This window comes from Neomonachus schauinslandi, chromosome 16, assembly GCF_002201575.2.
Source record: "Neomonachus schauinslandi chromosome 16, ASM220157v2, whole genome shotgun sequence".
Lineage (NCBI taxonomy): Eukaryota > Metazoa > Chordata > Mammalia > Carnivora > Phocidae > Neomonachus > Neomonachus schauinslandi.
The window spans coordinates 52,701,984-52,721,018 of NC_058418.1; the positions used below are offsets into that span (position 1 = coordinate 52,701,984).

At 53.9% G+C, this 19,035-nt stretch overlaps 2 protein-coding genes across 2 annotated transcripts in view; one reads left to right on the forward strand and one right to left on the reverse strand.

Moving 5' to 3' along the window:
- Positions 1–19,035, forward strand: part of LOC110593872 (c-Maf inducing protein) — a 227,556-nt gene that overhangs the window by 29,390 nt on the left and 179,131 nt on the right. The window lies entirely within an intron of this gene.
- On the reverse strand, positions 5,332–6,896 carry LOC110594205 (elongation factor 1-alpha 1-like). Its single transcript, XM_044911311.1, has one exon. It carries the CDS (start codon positions 6,833–6,835, stop codon positions 5,447–5,449), a length of 1,389 nt encoding a protein of 462 aa, XP_044767246.1. The 5' UTR covers positions 6,836–6,896; the 3' UTR covers positions 5,332–5,446.

The window sequence follows — 19,035 nt, forward strand, 5'->3', positions numbered from 1 at the left end:
CTTTGGAAACCTGCTCACATGTGGAATGGTCGAAGGAGCTAAGTCTTTTCACAGGAGCCCGGATAAGGAGTAAGTTTTCTTCAGCAAGCGTGTAAAGTAGAGCAAAGGACCATCTTACTCCTTATGCTACCAGAGACTGGAACCGTGGTCCTGGGGAAAGCGTTGAGGGCAGAGGTTTTGGCTTCCCATATGTGGAGGAACAGGAGAGGTAGTAAGCTCTCCGAAAGTGAAGTGTGCGAGCAGAGGTTTGAATGGACGTGTGTCAGTCAGGGAGGTCACTGAGTGTATTCCAGATCCGGAAGGAAGGTTCACGGAACATCGTCAAGGAATGGCTCTCTAAGGAATCTCATCCAGGGGTGGCAAACGCACAGACCAAGAGTCGTCACCCCCCTCCCCATCCTGCTGATGGCAGACATCACTCGTCCATCCTGGGGCCCTGCTGCACCCAAATGCCACCTGAGAAACCTCCCCAGAGCCTCCCTCTTGACAGAAGTTGGCTCATGAGATAAACCCATTTACCGTTCCTGCATAAATCCAGCTCTCTCATTTCTGCTGCTGAGCAGGGCCAGACAGGGAAGTGATGTACCCAGAGGTGCACTGTGAGGGCTGGCTGGGGACCCAGGGCTCCGAGATTCATGTCTCTTTCAGCCATGCCCGTGCCTCTCCTGGTGGGTCCTTCCCCTCCTGGAGTCAGCACACCCAGAGCTGCAGGAATTGCCCCGTGGAGCCAGCGTGGCCGTGTCCTCTTTCCTGGAGCTCAGTGCAGACAAGTCCTTCTTGGAGCAGGCTGACAGGGCAGCACCTGCTGCCCACCCTCGTCTGGGCCTTGCTGGACCCCCAGGAGTTGGGGGACTTGGACAGGAAGTGAAAGTGTACGCCGGCCCTTTTAGTTCTGCTATTGACCCGGCAGGGTTTTTCCTGGGGGGAGGGGCAGGGATCCGCTGTGTTTTCTTTACTTAATCTGGCCTTGCCCCATAGAGAAAACAAACGCACAGTCTCCATCCTGTTTGTAAAGAGGGCGTTCAGTTACTCGAACTTGCTCGCCTGGAAAAACTGGGAAGCTGCCGTCTCCCGGCAGAAGCGGGGTGTGTGTCGGGGACAGGTCAGATGGCACTGGGCTCCTCCATTTATTAGGACGATGGTGTGTTTGGACCTTCAGCACAAGACTTTTTAAATTGTGGTGAAATACACATAATACAACATTTTCCCATTTTAACCATTTTTTAGGTGTGCCATTCTAAGTACAGTCATCACCATCATCCATCTCCAGAACTTTCTTATCTTCCCAGATCGAAACTGTGCACCCATTAACCACTAACTCCCCATTCTTGCCCCTCACCCCCCACCCCGAGCAACCACCATTCTGCTTTCCGTCTCTCTCAATTTGACTGCTCCAGGCTTCTCCTAAAAGTGGGATCAAACAGTATTTGTCCTTTTATGTCTGGATTATGATTTTTTTTTTTTGAGGTGAAATTCATTTAACATAAAATCAATCATTTTAAAGTGAACAGTTCAGTGGGATTTAGTACATTCACAGTGTTGTGCAATTCCCACCTCTGTCTAGTGCCAAAATATTTCCTCACCCCAAGAGGAAGCCCCGTGTCCATTGACAGTTGCTTCCCATCCCCCCAACCCCTGGCCCTTGGCACATGCTTTGAGATCTCTGAGTTTATATATACTAGCCACTCTGCAAATGTATGTTGAATGAATGAGAGAAAATCGTTGCTGGTTGCTGAAATCATGATGAAAACTTGGATTTCCCGAGCCCCTGCTGTGTGCCAGGTGTGCGTAAGCGTCTGTGTTTCTGCCCTTGTACCGTGGAATCACCCCAGGTGATCTTCATAACCCCTGACGCTGGACCCCAGCCTAGAGATGCCGATTGCATTGTTCTAGGGGGGACCTGGGCACTAGACTTTTCCACAGAGCTCCTGAAGTGATTCCAGCACGAGAATGGATGATACGCATTATTTTTCTTGTGCCATAGCACTCCTTTGGGGGGCAGGTAATACTGTCTCCGTTTCATAGATAAGGAAACAGGTTCAGAGAGGTTAAGCCACTTGCCCAAGTTCACACAGCCTCCAAATCTTTGAGTCCAGAGCCCTGACCTGATCCTCTCTCTTGCCTCTCTAGTTGGTTCTCTTGTATGTGATTGCAAAAAGGGGGCTTATAGCTACTCATGTGTATACTATGGGATAAACTAACTACAGCTGTCTCACTAGCATTTATGGAGTGCTAACTGTATGCCAGGCACTGTACACTTCACTTGCCTTCTCTTATCGGACCTCTAAGGAACCCCACACAGGGGGACTGTTGTAGCGACATGCGTTTCTCCATGGGCTGACACCGAAGGGGGCGTGATGATTGGGGAGAGACGTTACCGGGGAAACAGGTGGGGCTCCGTCAGCCATCATGGCTGGGGGAGGGGGGGGCTCAACCAAAGCAGAGGGGAAAGGGAAGGTTAGCCAATGTGGTGTTGGTCTGAGGGCCAGACTTGGTGCTGGACACGGGAGAAGCTGTGCATCCTTTAAGGCTTTGGCTTGGCTCTCCGTCTTCCTTCAGGAACGTTGTGTCCCACGGTTTGTCCCTTATCCCTCATGTCTGTGTTTGCGATCTTTTATGCTGTAGGACTCATTCATTCAACAGCTATTACCCAGACCTGATTGCCTGGCTCTGTGTGGGGCTCTGCGGACGTGCGGTGGACAAGACAGGCACAGTCTCCTTTCTCCACCGGCCTGACGTCTCGCACAGGATACAGATCGCGGTGGGGGGGTGGCAAACCCTTACTTGAGCGTGCCAGGCTCTCTGGCTCTGTGGATGCTCTCATGCAAGCCTCGCAGCAGTTGTGGAAGGTGGTAGTTGTAGGCCCTGCGGGAAGCCCTCTGGGAGAGATGAGGAGAAGGTGACATAGACAAGTTGGGAAACCTTTCCAAGGTTGCACAGCTCATGAGAGGTGGAGGCTGAAGTTATACGGGGCTGTCTGGCTTCAGAGTGCAAGCTCGCAGGCATTGACGTAATTACGAAAGAGGAAGTCCTGGGAGCATCTGCGTGGGGTCAGACCATGCTGGGGCCATGGTAGGCCCCATCTTGAGCTGAGGGTACAGGCTGTGGCTTAGTTTCCTAGAACAGCTGTAGCAAAGCACCACAAACGTGGTGGCTTGAAACAAAACACATTTCTCATCTGACACTCCTGGGGGGTCAGAAGCCCCAAAATGGGTCTCATGGTGCTGAAATCAAGGTGTTGCATTCCTTCTGGAAGCTCTAGGGAAGAATTCCAGTTTGTAGAGACTGCCCAAGTTCCTTGGCTTGTGGTCGCCTCACTCCACCTCTGCGTCTGCCGTCCTGTATCCTTCCCTGACTCTGCCCCTCCTGCCTCCCTCTTCTGAGGACTGTTGTGATGCTATCAGGCCCAGCCAGATAATCCAGGACAGTCTCCCCACCTTATAAGTCTTGACCTAACCGCATCTGCAGAGTTGCATTTACCAGGTAAGGAAACATATTCATAGGTTCTAGGGATTAGGACCAGGACATCTCTGGGGGTCCATTGTTGTGCATCCCACCGCAGGGGAGAATGGGGCTGGCCGGGGTCCTAGAGGTGAGAGTGTGGCAGTTGGAGGGGCTCTTGGGCGTCTTGAGTGCCTGGAGGGAGGACCCAGGAGGGTGTGTGGTGAGCCAGACAGGCTGGTGGAGTGCATGCTGGAGTCCCAATGAGCCATGCTCCGGACTGGGAGTCAGGCACCTGCTAAGTGACTTCCGAAGGGAGTACCCTCTGCTCCTGTCTGAGCTGTGAGGACACAGGAGTTGTTGTGTGTCTAAGGAGGATGGAGGATGGAGCCTGGCGGGGAGTCCCCTGCCCCACCCCCACACAGAGCATCCTTTGGGCCGGAAGACGGAGAGCTGGGAGCATTGGCGTCCTTCAGGATCCAGCAAACTCTGAGACAGGAGGGAGTTTGGCTCTCTGGAGTCAGGCAGGCCCATATAACTGCATCTATCTGCCCACTTCTCTGGGAGGTGACATACCTGGGCTTTGGAGTCCCTCGAGCTGAGTGCACCCAGTCTCCACCACATTCTAGGCTGAGCCTGTTCTTGAGGCTAATCCTGGGATATGCCTGGCACAGAGCAGGCCCACTCACTCGCTTATTCAGCAGGTGTTGCTAGAGAATCCGCTGTGTTTGGGCACAGAGCAGAACAGATGAGGTCCCGCCCCTCCTTAGGCCCTGTGGGGGAAGAACATGGATAAGGAAGTAGAGAATCTTGTCAGCTGCTGATAAATGCTGTGGAGAAAAACACGGCAGGATAAGGAGGACAGGAGTGCTGGTATGAGTGGGGAGGGGTGCAGGGTCTGTGTGTGATGGCATGTTAAATAAGGCGGTCAAGGGAAGATCTGGATGAAGAGGTGACATTTGAGCACAGACTTGAAGGAGGTAAGGAAGCAAGCCATACAGTTATCTCAGCACGTGCAAAGGCCCTGGGGCAGGAGTTTGGTGTTTCCTAGGAATGCAAGGAGATGAATGTGGTCAGAGCAGAGCGAGTCAACTTGAGGAGGGTGGTAGGAGTTGAGGTCAGTGAGTCAGTGAGGAGCCAAATGGTGTAGAGCCTTGTAGGAACTTAGGTTTTGACTCTGAGGGAGAAGAGAGCTGTGCTAGAGCAGACATTCAAGAAAATGACAGCTCCAAAGCCCGAAAATGCCTCCCTCTCTCCCTCTGTTCTCCCCCCTCCCTTTCCCTTCCTGTGCTGCCCACTCTGTTTTGTGGGAATGAGCCCAGGGTCTAGCCTCACCTGCAGTCTGATCTGGGGACTTGACTTAGCTGTCCCCTCCTCCAGGCAGTCTCAGTGCTGGTCAGGTACGGCTTTTGCTATTTATACAGCACGGTGGTTTACAAACCCTGCTTCTAGAATTTCACAGTCTCTCCTGTGGAGCATTATCTCTCCAGGCAAATAATGGTGATCTTTATCCAAATCAAAGGGCAAAAATTAAGGCTGTAGATAGAATTGTCCGCATTTCAAGTTTTCCACCCACTATATTTTCCCTTAAATGTCGGAGTCCCACTGTATCCCTGTGTAAGGGAGCATTTTATGGTTACTGGATTAGTTAATGTTTGTTGAACACCTACCCTGTGCAGGGTTTTCTTTTTTTTTTTTTTTTTTTTTTTTCTCATTAAACTTTTGTTTTAATGGGTCTCAAAATTCTGTGACAGATTTTTGGTCAAGTTGTTTCCATTAAAAAGTACTGATTTTAAAAACTAATAACTTAAAACTGCCACACACACACACAAAAAAACAAATGGTCCACAAAACATTCTCCTTTCCTTCTGAAGGTTTTACGATGCATTGTTATCATTAACCAGTCTTTTACTATTAAACTTAAATGGCCAATTGACACAAACAGTTCTGAGACCGTTCTTCCACCACTGATTAAGACTGGGGTGGCAGGTATTGGGGATAATATTCATTTAGCCTTCTGAGCTTTCTGGGCAGACTTGGTGACCTTGCCAGCTCCAGCTGCTTTCTTGTCCACTGCTTTGATGACACCCACAGCAACCGTCTGTCTCATGTCACGAACAGCAAAACGGCCCAGAGGAGGATAGTCAGAGAAGCTCTCAACACACATAGGCTTGCCAGGAACCATATCAACAATGGCAGCATCACCAGATTTCAAGAACTTGGGACCATCTTCCAGCTTTTTTCCAGAACGACGATCTATCTTCTCCTTCAGCTCAGCAAACTTGCAAGCAATGTGAGCTGTGTGACAATCCAGCACAGGGGCATATCCAGCACTGATTTGGCCTGGATGGTTCAGGATAATCACCTGAGCTGTGAAGCCAGCTGCTTCCATTGGTGGGTCATTTTTGCTGTCACCAGCCACATTGCCACGACGAACATCTTTGACAGATACGTTCTTCACATTGAAGCCCACATTGTCCCCAGGAAGAGCCTCACTCAAAGCTTCATGGTGCATTTCAACGGACTTTACTTCAGTTGTAACATTGACTGGAGCAAAGGTGACCACCATGCCAGGTTTAAGAACACCAGTCTCGACTCGGCCCACAGGGACAGTACCAATACCACCAATTTTGTAGACGTCCTGGAGAGGCAGACGCAAGGGCTTGTCAGTTGGACGAGTTGGTGGCAGAATGCAATCCAGAGCTTCAAGCAGTGTGGTTCCACTGGCATTCCCATCTTTACGGGTGACTTTCCAACCCTTGAACCAAGGCATGTTAGCACTTGGCTCCAGCATGTTGTCACCGTTCCAACCAGAAATTGGCACAAATGCTACTGTGTCGGGGTTGTAGCCAATTTTCTTAATGTAGGTGCTGACTTCCTTAACGATTTCCTCGTATCTCTTCTGGCTGTAGGGTGGCTCAGTGGAATCCATCTTGTTAACACCAACAATTAGTTGTTTTACGCCCAGGGTGTAAGCCAGAAGGGCATGCTCACGGGTCTGCCCATTCTTGGAGATACCGGCTTCAAATGCACCGACACCAGCAGCAACAATCAGGACAGCACAGTCAGCCTGAGATGTGCCTGTAATCATGTTTTTGATAAAGTCTCTGTGTCCTGGGGCATCAATGATGGTCACATAATACTTGCTGGTCTCGAATTTCCACAGGGAGATATCAATGGTGATACCACGTTCACGTTCAGCTTTCAGTTTATCCAAGACCCAGGCATACTTGAAGGAGCCCTTTCCCATCTCAGCAGCCTCCTTCTCAAATTTTTCGATAGTTCTTTTGTCGATCCCACCACATTTGTAGATCAGATGACCAGTAGTGGTAGACTTGCCCGAATCTACGTGTCCAATGACGACGATGTTGATGTGAGTCTTTTCCTTTCCCATTTTGGTTTAGGTTGAGCGGTGGTTTTCACGACACCTGTGTTCTGGCGGCAAACCCGTTGCGAAAAAGGTGTGCAGGGTTTTCTGTTAGATGGCAGATTTTGTGGTGAACGAAACAGGTGCCTTTTCTACCTTCTTCTCTCTAGCTTTACAGAAAGCAAGAAAATAAGTCACGGTAGTTGCAGACGTGTTCGGACGCCATCCTTCTCCACACATTACCCCGGGTTGGGTTGGAGGCCCACCTGGTCAAAGCCATCCTTCCTTCCTGGGTCCTGCTGGCGCCGCTTCCTTCCTTCTGGCAAGGTCAGTTTTGGTGAAGAGGCCCAGGCAGTGGTGGAGTCTCACTTGCCAGCCCGAGGAAGAGTTCTGGGAGGTGCCGGAAGCAGAAACTGCCCAGCAGCACTCGGCAGGCCTGGCAATGTTGCCGTGGCCGCCTCCGTCCCCGAGGGGGTGCAAGTGCTAGTTGACGCTAATGGAGAATGATGGCCCGGTTATAAAAATCCCCGGGGTGAAACCCTCTCCCCTTGCCCTTGCCCTTGGTCCCTGTGGAGGGGGGAGCTTGAGGCAGGGGTGTGACTGCCCGGTGTATACACAGACCCGGCTAGTTAAGGACCGTTGGCAGACTTTCGAAGACCCTTTAGAGATGGGAATATTGGCAGATCCAAGACCCAGGGGTCCTGGACGGGGTTGAAGGTGCCTGGTCTTCCTCTTTCTGCTGTCGGCTTGCTGGGCTGTCTTAGGTTAATTTTTGGCTTCCTTACTCCCCTGTCCCTTCTTGGGAATGTGCTCTGCAGCCCCTGAAGACCTCTTTTGTGTCCAGGGCTTGCTCGGTGCGTTTCGAGTAGCAGTTCCCATCCTGGGCTGCACATCGGAGTCCCGTGGGAGCCTAAAGCGTGATATGCTGACGCCCGGGCTCCGCCCCCGGGGATTGGGATTCACGTGATGGGTGGTGGGGGCTGGGCAGCATTTCTATCATGACGCCCTCGACTGTAATAGCGGCAGAGTATTCTAGAGCACGTGCGTACCACGCCCCTGTGACAGACGTTTCAGTTGTTTCTACGTTTTCCTTCCATAGTACATTCTCCATCCATCTTTTTGTGAGATCTTGTCTGTCAGGAGATCCTGCAAATGCTTCTGAAATGGCTGGGGAGAGACCCCTGTGCCTTGTCTAGCTCACCTGAGTGATTTCTGCCTTTCGCTGTCTTTGAGCTGTTTTACAACTTTAATGATAGAAAGCTGATAATAATGTACATGATTCTTGTCCATAAAAATGCCAGCTCATTGTGCCTGTGAACACAGTTGCTTGCTGCTGGACACCACAGTTTGTAAACGCTCTGGGTGATTGTGACGTGTCGCAAGGTGGAGGTCTCGGAAGATTCTAGGAGGTTTCTTTTTTTTTTTTTTTTTTTAAAGATTTTATTTATTTATTTGAGACAGAGAGAATGAGAGAGACAGAGAGCACATGAGAGGGGGGAGGGTCAGAGGACGAAGCAGACTCCCTGCCGAGCAGGGAGCCCGATGCGGGACTCGATCCAGGGACTCCAGGATCATGACCTGAGCCGAAGGCAGTCGCTTAACCAACTGAGCCACCCAGGCGCCCTCTAGGAGGTTTCTAACCAGTCTCTTGTTGTCCCTCTGGACTCAGGGGAACTGACGGCTTATTTAGCACTGTGTGTGGACAGCCAGTCGAAATAGTAAGAAGAACTAGCATTTGCTGAGCACTTGGAATTTGCCAGACACTTTTCTGAGAGTTTCCGGTGTTGTTTCTTTATGCAGTTGGCATTTTACATGGATGAGAAGCAACCCGGCGAAATAGGCACTCTTATTATCCCTCCACGCAGATGGGGAAGTGGAGGCAGGAGAAGTTGCCAGAGATAATCTGGCTAATGAGTGACCGAGTGGGGGCTTGACCCATCTGGCCTGCTCGTGTCACCCCAGAGAGCGGGAATCCTGGGCTCTCGCCTGGACCCTGCCTCTTCCTTCACTGTGTCGTTTAGCTGCTCTGGGCTTGTGTCGTGGGGCTGATGACCCCGAGCCCCCAGACCTGCTTCCAGGTGGCGAGGTGTGGGTGTGAGCCATGCCTGGCAGGCTGAGAGGGGGCTCAGGAGGGCCACACTCCAGGCCGTCACCCCGCATTCTTTGCATGTTGGTTCGCACACGCATCACCTGTTTGGTCAGAGTGAGGGCGTGTGTCGGACTTCACGAGTGTGTCTACAGGAGGAAAACGAGGCAGTTCTAGCACGGTTGGGCTTTCCTGGGGCTGCTCAGGTTCCCGGGACTGAGAGGTCTATAGCTGGTGGACTTGAAAATTGAGGGAGAAGTGTGCGCACCCCCGGGGTCAGGGCCTCCCGTCTGTTCTGCAGGCCTGTCCTCAGAGCAGCCCTGGGAGGTGATACCATCAGCCTCACTGGACAGATGAGGGAAATGAGGTTCATTCGTTCATGTTTGGGCTCCTTCACTCATTCAGCTCACCTCGGCCAGATATGCACTGAGCCCCAAGACACGGTGGCAAATGGGGGAACTGCGCTTGGAGTCCTTACTAGCCTCTCCTCTGAAACGATTTGCCCAGCGGCCCGGAGAGCTCAGGAGAGGTGCCAGAGGCCACACGGCCAGAAGTGCCAGGGCTGGGCCTGCGTGCCCTCCCGAGCCGTTTTGCACTTGAGCATACGAGGGCACTCTCCAAGTAGACCTAGAAGGCCCCATCCCTATCACACAGTTTCCGGGTGTCCTTAGCCCACGGGGCCCCTCACCCAGTCCCCAGAGAGATCCGGGCTCCCCAGGAACTAATTTCTTAAGAGAACTTTATGGCTCTTAACACCCTAAGCGGATCCAGATGTGCCTTGTGGCCGGTGCTGCAGATGTCCTGGCCACAGCCAGCTTGGTTTGGAAGCCCGGCCCCGGCAGCCGCCAAGTCTGGAAATGAAGTAAATGAGCGAGTTGTTCTTGGCCATTTTCCCCTCATCTCAACCCAACTCAGATCAGACTCGGGCTCTGACCTCAGGCATCGCACATTCCAGCGTTCCCCCAGCCTCCTGGGGTTCCAGGGCCCACGGCAGGAGAAGAGCACGTTGGGCGGCGCTGAGTGGCACAGGGGAAGCGTTCTAGAGGGAGCGTGGGATGCAGGGGGGTGAGGGCAGCTGAAACAACTGCATTCCTCCAGCCACCAGTTCTGGGAGAAGCAGAGGGGATGCCTGCTGGGCTGGGGCTGGCCTCCAGCCTTGGGGGGGGGGGTTCCCACAGAGAGAGGCAAAACTGGCTGAGCAGCTGGGGCAGGGGGCTGATTTGGGCACCCCTCTGGCCCCCCAGCATCTCTGCCCTGTGGGAGGGCACCAACCCAACTTCCCGAGTGCTGGGGGCCTTTCCAAGAGCTGCACCTGGATTCCTGAGGTCTTGGGGAACCCGGTTCAAAGCTGGGTGGTCAGGGGCGAGCGTGGTGCTGACTCCTCCGCCCCCCAGGTCCAGACCAGACCACACAGCCCTCAGGGGTGAATCACTTTGAAGTGATGGGGTTCCGGGGCCTGTGGCAGGCCGAGGGAGCCAACTTGGCGGGAATGGGCAGGCCAGGCAGGCTTGTCCCACTTGGCTTCCGGGCAGTTCCTCCTCTCCAACGGCGAAGGAAGCCAGAGATCTGGGGGGCAAGGAAGGGTCTGGACTTGGGGGTCAGCAGCTGAGTTCAAATGTCACCTCCTAGCTGTGTGACCTTGGGCAAGTCACTCAACCTCCCTGAGCCTCCGCTTGCTTTCTCTGCAACGGGGGGCATCCTTGCACCACCTTCAAAGGGTCTGTGTGAGCTTCAAAGGAGAAAAATCCCTGCGAAATGATGAGCTTGGTGTCTGGCTCCAAAGTTGTACCAAACGGTAGTTTTGGGAGGGCTTAACCCCATCCCCATCCCCAGAGCCACCCCCGGGGACATGCAGCCTAGACAGGAACGATGCCCTAGTTGTGCTAGTGGTTAGAGAATCTGCTGATATGTCTTGTCTCACTGAATCACTGCCTCCAGCTCCCCCTCTGTACCAGCTCTGGAGGGGCCATTGGTATGCCCTGCTCCTTAGTATTACTGTTGTGGGCTGTCTGGTCTGTGTCTGCTAAAACCGAGAGTATTAATTAACTAATTAATTAACTAATTACTGGCTACATGATCAAAGCACACTAAAGCTGAGAGACATTAATCAGTAGTTAAGAGTTCAGATTCCAGAGCCAATCTGCGTGGGTTTTGATTTCCCTTTCTCCACTTACTAGCTGTGTGACCTCGGGCCGCTTTCTGAGAGTCTCTGTGCCTCAGTTTCTCAACTGTAAAGTGGAAATAACACCGTCTACTTCACAAGGATGTTGGGAGGATTAAGTGAGGTAATATGTGTTCCGTGCTTAGAACAGGGCTTGGTGCGCAGGGGCATGATCAACTGTATCATTCCTTTATTCTTCGATAAGTCTTTTTTTTTTTTTAAGATTTTATTTATTTATTTGAGAGAGAATGAGAGAGAGCACATGAGAGGGGGGAGGGTCAGAGGGAGAAGCAAGACTCCCTGCCGAGCAGGGAGCCCGATGAGGGACTCGATCCCGGGACTCCAGGATCATGACCTGAGCCGAAGACAGTCGCTTAACCAACTGAGCCACCCAGGCGCCCGATAAGTCTTTTTTTTTAAAAATATTTTATTTATTTGACAGAGAGAGACGCAGCGAGAGAGGGAACACAAGCAGAGGGAGTGGGAGAGGGAGAAGCAGGCTTCCTGCTGAGCGGGGAGCCCGATGCGGGGCTCAATCCCAAGACCCTGGGATCCTGACCTGAGCCAAAGGCAGATGCTTAATGACTGAGCCACCCAGGCGCCCCAATTCTTTGATTAAGTCTTGGTTATGTGTCTGGTGCTCTCCAGGGGAACGTGGGGTAACGCCAGTCTCCTGGGGCTGCTGTAAGGGTGATCTGCCAGTTCCTTCCCCTTGGTGGCTGCCCCTGGGGTCACCAGCTTCCCTCGCTTTGCCCCCAGCCCCAGCGCAGCTCCGGGGGCCACCGGGCCCCTGGAGCCTCCAGACCCCCTTCCGGCCCTTGACTCACCCTGCTGTCTTGCGACCCCTTGTGATGTTGATGGGATGAGGAAGAATGGCCCGCGCAGGTAGAGTTGTGCTGGTAAAATCAGCTGCACGCTGCTGTCATGTGACTCCTGATGCTCGGCGGCCACTGGAGGGGGCGCCGGCCTCGCTGTCGTCCGTGCATGCTCCATTCACGGCTCCCTTCTTTCATTCATTCGGGGTTTCCATTTGCTCTCTTCCCATTCTTCTTGCTGTCATTCATTCTCTTGGCGTTCATTCATTTTTCACTTCATCCAGTGTCCGGTGTGTGCTGGCCTTGCAGGCTTGGGAGATGCAGCCCTGAGCAAGGCCTGTAACTGATGCTGCCCGGGGGGCTCTCAGGGGCTGACTTGAGGGGGCAGGGCCAGCTTCCTGGAGGAGGAAGCCTCTAAGTGGCTGTTTGGAGAAGGAGCTGGAGTTAGCTGGGTGAAAAGGGGAGTTGGGGCCTCACCTGCAGAAACTCAGGGTCGCCGAGGCAAGGGATAGAGTTCCAGACCTCGGCTGGGGCGGGGGCTGGTGATGCTTTCTTTCCCCTACAATGAGATGCTTCATTTGGATGCAGGGGCCTAGATGCGAGACCAGCAGTAGAGGGCTTGTTTGTGGGGCCCCCGTTCCAAAAGTGCCACTGTACCTAGAGGTCCGGGAGTCTTTTGGAACAGGCAGGGACCCAGCACACACAATCATCAAACTGACCACGTGCTGCCATTCCCCTAGGACCCAGCCCCTGGGGGGCCTTGGCATACGCCTCTGCGCTTTGGAGCCCCGGTCAGGTCTGTGAAGTGGCACTGCCAAGCCTGGCTCAAGGTGGGGGAGAGAGCTGAGCTGCGTGTGCACCAAGTGCCCAGCACAGGACAGGGTTCTGCAAGTGGCAGGCAGCTCCTTCCTGCAGGCGTCCAAGGTCCCAGTGCCGGTTGGCGCTGGGGCAGGGGGTGTGGGGGTGCGGGGAGTGTCTCCCTGGCAGGAGGAGTAGCAGGGGGAAGGAGAGACCCTGGGAACTTCCCCAGCCATCCAGTGCTAGGAATTTGGCTTTGCTCCCTCCAAGGGTTCCAGAATCCAGTAGATGTATTGAAATCTGTTCCCACTTCAGCAAAGCAATCCGTCATGTGTCTGGCCAGCGGGATTCTGGTATCTTCTCAGTGCCAGCCTTTCAGTCCCTGGGGAGCAGGCAGGGAAGCAGAGAGCACATGGGGCTTATGGACAGACACTGTGGCGGCCTGGCCAGAGGCGTGCAGTGTCCTGGAGAGTGAAAGGTCACATTGGCCTCTGGTTAAATGTGGCCGAAGGTTCCTGTTCCTCGCAGAATCATCACCGCTGCTCATTAATTAATTAGTTTAACATTTATTGAGCTCCTGCTGCGTGCTAGGAAAATGGCAGTGCAGTGAACAAAGTCCCTTTTCTCATGGTTGGGGGGACCTGCCCCTAATCTGATAAATACATAGCATGTTGGGTGTGGGTAAGGACCATGAAGAAGACCAAAGCAGGGTAAGGGGGTAGGAATGTTCACAATGTGAACAGGGTGGGCTTCACCAGAGGAACATGTGAGCTGAGACGTGAAGGAAGTAAATGGGGGAGCCACATGGGTATCTGCAGTAGAACGTTCCACACAGGGGGAACAAGTGCAAAGGCCCTGAGGGAGAACATGGCAGGCTTGGAGGAGCACTTGCTATGGCCAGGCATTGGACTGGGTGCATGACCCACACTGTCTCCTTTTGTCCAGTAACCCCGAGAGGTTATAGCCCTGTTACAATTCCCGTTTTACTGGTTGGTCATGTTGAAGCTCAGGGTGAGTCAGTACACAGCCAGCAAGTGGAGGAGTCGGGATTCAGACTTGGGGCAGAGACTGCACAGCCTCGGCTCAGGTGTCTGTGCTGTCACCTTCATCCTCATTTGGCCACAGGACTTGGATGAGGGACCAGTGGTAGGGGTTTGTCCTGCACCGAGTGTGGAGTGTGGTGATGGGCAGGTCAGGGCATTTCCCCTTTGGAGACTCTCAGCGGTCCGCCCTGGTGGCCAGTAGGTGATATGGCCCTGATCTGTGTCATATGTCCTGGGGGCAGATGGCCATGGCCAGACGTCCAGGGGGCTGGAGTTCCGGCATCCGGTGTAGGCCTCACAAGAGCCCAGGAGGACAGGCCTAGAGGGCCTGGTGTGGGGCCTGGAACTTCCTTCCTGGTGTGGGGCCTGGTTTGAGCCCCGAGAAAGTCAGCCCCTTTCTGGTTCCCTGTTTTCATCTTGGTGAAAATGGGGTCATTAAACCCTGCCCTACCTCCCTTCCGAAGCTTTTGGAAGATCAAGTAAGATTATACATGAGGTAGGCTTTTGTCAGCTCTAAGTCCGTACGTGAGAATCCTGATTTTTCCTTTATTTAATTGCAAAAACAGTATCGAAGCAACATTAAAGACAGTTTAAAAAGAAAAAAGGAAGGAGGGAAAAATCCTTTACTTATGGTTCTACCACCAGAGCAGAACCACAGATACCCCCCCGCCCCCAGCTGGGTAGGTTTGGACACACTCTCAGATCAATTCCGTGCTTTCCGAAACGCGCTGCTTGCTCCCCGAAACTCCAGAGCCGCAGGGACTCGGACTGTTTGTTGTCCTTCGCTCTCCAAGCTGAATGGATCTGGCTCTCCAGACTTACTTGTGTTGGTTTTCTAATCATTCCTCTTGGGTTTTGTCCGTAGATACGGATGTTCTTGTGTTTTTACAGGGTTCTGTTTCTGTTTGTGCTCCGCTCTCATCAGATTGGATTCTGTTCTGCGTAGTCTTCGCGAACGTTAGTTTTAGTGGCCGCACACCGCCTTTTGTGGACCTGCCTCCCTTTGGTTAGATTCTGAAGCCGTTCTCAGCCTTCCTTCTATAGGAGAGCAAGCCATAGGGAAATCCGTGCGCTCGTGGCTTCTTTCCCCCTTTCCTTACGGTGACGGGTGCTTGTTGGGAAAAATACCCAGGGGGGAGCTTCGTTGGTCAAAGGGGAATGAACTTTGTTGGCTTGTTGGCTTTTGATACCAAGGAGGCTGTCTTGCTTTCCAGAGCAGGTGAACCCATTTGTAATGCTGTGGGCAGCTCGAGAGTGCCCTCGTGTTCACACAGCCCAATCAGCTTTGGGTTTTATTGTTTCTCTTTCTCTTAAATTAACTTTGCGGGTTGAAAATGGTGCCTCGTTGTGTGTCGGCAGTCACCGATTGACCTTGAGACGCATGCCTTAGCGTCCTCAGCCTGTGCTGTCCTTTTTCCTTCTGCCCCTTGTCTCAGCCGTTAGCACCGCTGTTAACAACAGAGATCCCACAGGGTCCCCTCCAGCCAGGGCAAGGGGGGCAAGGAGCAGCTGCGGAGAGGGGCTCCCACAGGAGTATTAGCTTCTCCTCTACCTGCCTGTGAATGCCTGCTCCCTGGCTGGATGGAGGATTACATGCAGTTGGCTCAGTGCCGCCCTAGGAGCCGGCCTGGCATGCAGGGCAGATTACCGCATGGCCCGAGGGGCTGCCCTCTGCAGCCGTACAGCAGCCGGCGTGGGGGGGCGCCCCGACCCAGGACCTTGCCCCCTTTACCCCCCAGCAGTGCGGCTGATTCTGTCTGACCGTTCCCACTTCACACGTGGGGAGAAGGAGGTTCAGAGAGTTGGTAACGATAAAGGTAGGAACAGTGGCGGCAACACCCTGCCGTTGGGGCCCTGATAGCACGAGGCACGTGGGCCACCTGCAAGCCTGCAGCCCGTGGGCCCGGCAGAGGAGGAAACAAGCTCGAAGAGGAGCAGTGGGTGCTTGGGGCCGCGGGTCTCACGGGGCCGCAGCGCCAGGTTGAACGCGGATCCGCCCGGTGCCGGAGCCCAGGCCAGGCCCACCGTCTGTTGCATTTTGCAGGCCCAGCTGATGAACTGGAGCTTTTCAGAAGTCTTAGGAAAGATGATTTCCTTATTAGCTGGGTTTTTTTTTTTTTTTAATCTCTAAATTAAATTTTTTTGTGTAAGTATGTGGAACTGTGATTGCGTATGTGATCTGCGTGGTTGAAGCCAAAATCCCCGGCTTGGAATGTTCCGGAGGCTTTGCTTTGCCTCTAGGCGCCATCGTCGTGCACAGACTGGTCACCTGGGGAAGCAGGGGCAGGGTTAGGTTGGCATCAGGCTGTTGGAGCCGCCACTTCCTGGGTCTCTCGGCCACGGCAGGGCCCGGCTTCATAGGCGTCTTGGCCTCGGGGACCGCTGTGCGGCCTCCAGCTGGCCCTGCAGCGCGGGTCAGCACCTGCCTGCGAACCGCAGTACTGTTCCTCCTGCTGTCCCTGGCTGGGCCGGAGGCACCCAGAGCGGGTCCCAGTCTGAGCAGGGTGTTTCCAGACGTGTACAGGGAACAGTGCAGTTGCAGGGGCGAGGGTTCCCTAGAAGTGGCCCCTACTGACACAGACGGTGGAAAAGGAGCCACGTGGCTGCACAACTGGGCAACTGGGCCGCGCTCCTTAGGAACGTTCCGAGGGAAGGCCGGACAACCTTCATGTCACCTCGGGGAGGAGATGGAGCAGGACACGCTTCCCACGGGAAGCCGACATCAAAAGAGAGGTTTGGAGAGAAGCGCTGGCGGGTTCCACTCCCGGGACTTGAGCTTGGGCGGCTGCTCGTGCCAAGTGCCCCACGGGGTTCTCTGCACGGTTTCGGGGATCACAGTGGGAGCAGAGGGGCTGCCCTCGTTTCCTTGCCCGTGATGCCCAGGGCCACATGGTCCGAAGTGGTGTGGCTGGGACGCAGACTCCTTCGGCCGACTCCACATCCCGGGCTCCCTCGACTCCCTAGCACTGCCCGAGTGCCTCTGGGTACCTGGTGCTCTTGTCCCCAAACAACACAGAAGTGATTTTTATTGTGAGCATCCTTAATAAGTAACAGTAACTGCCATTGATTGAGCCTCTAGGTGCCATGCACTTTCCTGCACTGTCTTGTTTAGCCCACTACAGAAGCCCATGACATGGGCACCGTTGTCCCCACTTTACAGATGAGGAAACTGAGGCACAGAGTAGTTACATAATTAGCTGTAGACTGTAGAGTTGATGGCAGGGACGGGACTTCCACCGGGTCCTGGTGACTGAAGCCTGATACCTGGTCACTGTAAGGTTTCGGGCAGGTCAGGTGACCTCTCTGAACCTCGGTTTAAAACTTCTCTACGTGGAGCTCGTTATGCTCCCTGTGGCAAAGATTTGAATTAATGGGAATTACTGACTATAAAGGGCCTGGCACATTGTTACCTGTCATCGTCCTCATCATCATTACCACCATACCACGGGGGCTCATGAGGAACAGACACTGATGTGCAGAGTGCTTGCCTGGCCTGCCCGACGCAGAGGAAGAACCCTCATGGCTGAGACCCTGGGCAGGTTGGACACAGTGATCAGTGGGAGCCAGGCAGACGCACAGGGGTGAGGCTCCTCGGAAGGGGGTCAGGCGTGGGCATGGACATGGAGAGGAACTGCCTTCCAGAGGGGGCATTGTAGGGACCCCCGGGAGAACACACCAGTCCAGCCTGTCTGCTGCAAGGAGGGAAGTTACGGATTTCCGCCCTGGTGTCCAGGGAAGGATGGGACCGGCTGCTCGAGGGCGGTCCACTTGGGGCGGGGGGGGGATGGCAGGGAAGCGTCCCGCGCTCACCATGCTGGTGTGGCTCTGCCCAGCTCCGGGACTGCATCCAGAGCTGGCTGAAGTCACAGACCCGCTCATGGGAGGGTGGGCAGGTGTGCACCCTAATCTGAGGTATTCTGGGTCCCTCCTCCTTTGCTTGTTGTGGAAGAAACAACTGAGACATCACAGCTGCTGGCTGCTGTTGTTTAGAGGCCTCGAGCCATGGAGCCAGCTTGGTAGAGGAGAAGCAGCCCCAGCCGGGCATCTGCGGGAGCTGTCCCCTCCTCCTGGAAGTCCTCCCTGATGCGCAGTGGCAGGTGCCCATCCTTCATGGATGTCGGTTAGCTCCACTCAGCTATTTCGCTGTCGGCTGTTGTGTTCCTTCCACCTTATTCCCCCACCTAGACGGGAAGTTTTTAGTCCCTCAATCTCACGTGTGAAATGTGCGTGTTTGTCAGACAAGCCTTGGACAGAGTGACCACATGGGGAGGAATGGAAGGAGCAGGGTCCTGTTCCAGGTGAAGGGGAGCAGGACAGCTGGTGACCAAGGGTGGGAGCCTTGAAGATGTTGTAACTCCAGGGTTGTGAATCAGCTGTGCCTCAGTTTTCTTATCTGTAAAACGGGGATAATAATGGGACCTACCTCAAAGGGTTGATGTGACCATTGAGTGAGTTCACACGTGTAACGCCTATAAACGGAGTCTGGCCCATAGTAAGCACTATGGTTGTTACTGATACTGAATTTAGTCAGTTAAAAACTGAGTGTGAAATCAGCCTTCGCTGCGCTTGCTGTTGTGCTGTGGTTGGAGCAGTGAACGAGAACAGCCCCCTGCCCTCATGGGCATTACTGCCCGGAGGGAGGGACGGGAAATGGGTAAGTGCGTGAAACGTATGTACAGCGATGGTGAGTGCCACGGAGGGGCTTAAGCAGCACATTGGGGCAGGGCGTACGGCGGGGAAGGGTTTTTTGATGTCAAATTGGGTGCACTTTTGTGCACATGCTTCATGATTTGGGCATCACAGCAATCCTCAAACACCACCACGAAGAGAAGATTCATAAAGGCAGGATGTCCAGGTTGAGGTGGGGGTCAGCCCCCACAGGTACCCCTGGAGCCCATTTGGGGGCCCCAGGGAACACAGTTGGAAAACTCACGCTCCATCTGATGGGCTTCTTCCCAATTAAACAAAGTCTGAGAAGAACCTTCTGTTAAACAGAATGGGGGGGAGGATGGACAAAGGGCAGATTTAAGTGGGAGAAACCAGTACCGACTGGAAGGCAGTCCTGGGGGTACCCGCATGCATCCTGGCAGTGGGGCTCTTGCTCACCCCGTAGTGGCAGGGGAGTTCAGGTGTTGGAACAGGGCCTGAGGTGGATTTACAGGGATATGCCAGGTGTCTGGGGCTGTGGGAGGGCTTCAGTGCAGAGGGAGGGGAGGACACGGGCCCCTTAGGTAGAGCTTAGGGGCAGGTGATCAGAGCCCACGACACCCATGCTGAGGCCCCTTCCAGCCCTGCCTGGCCTCACATAGCCGTGGGGTCCAGCA

Coding starts and splice junctions, on each gene's coding strand:
- LOC110594205 (XM_044911311.1), bottom strand. CDS start 6,835: ATGGGAAAGGAAAAGACTCACATCAACATCGTCGTCATTGGACACGTA.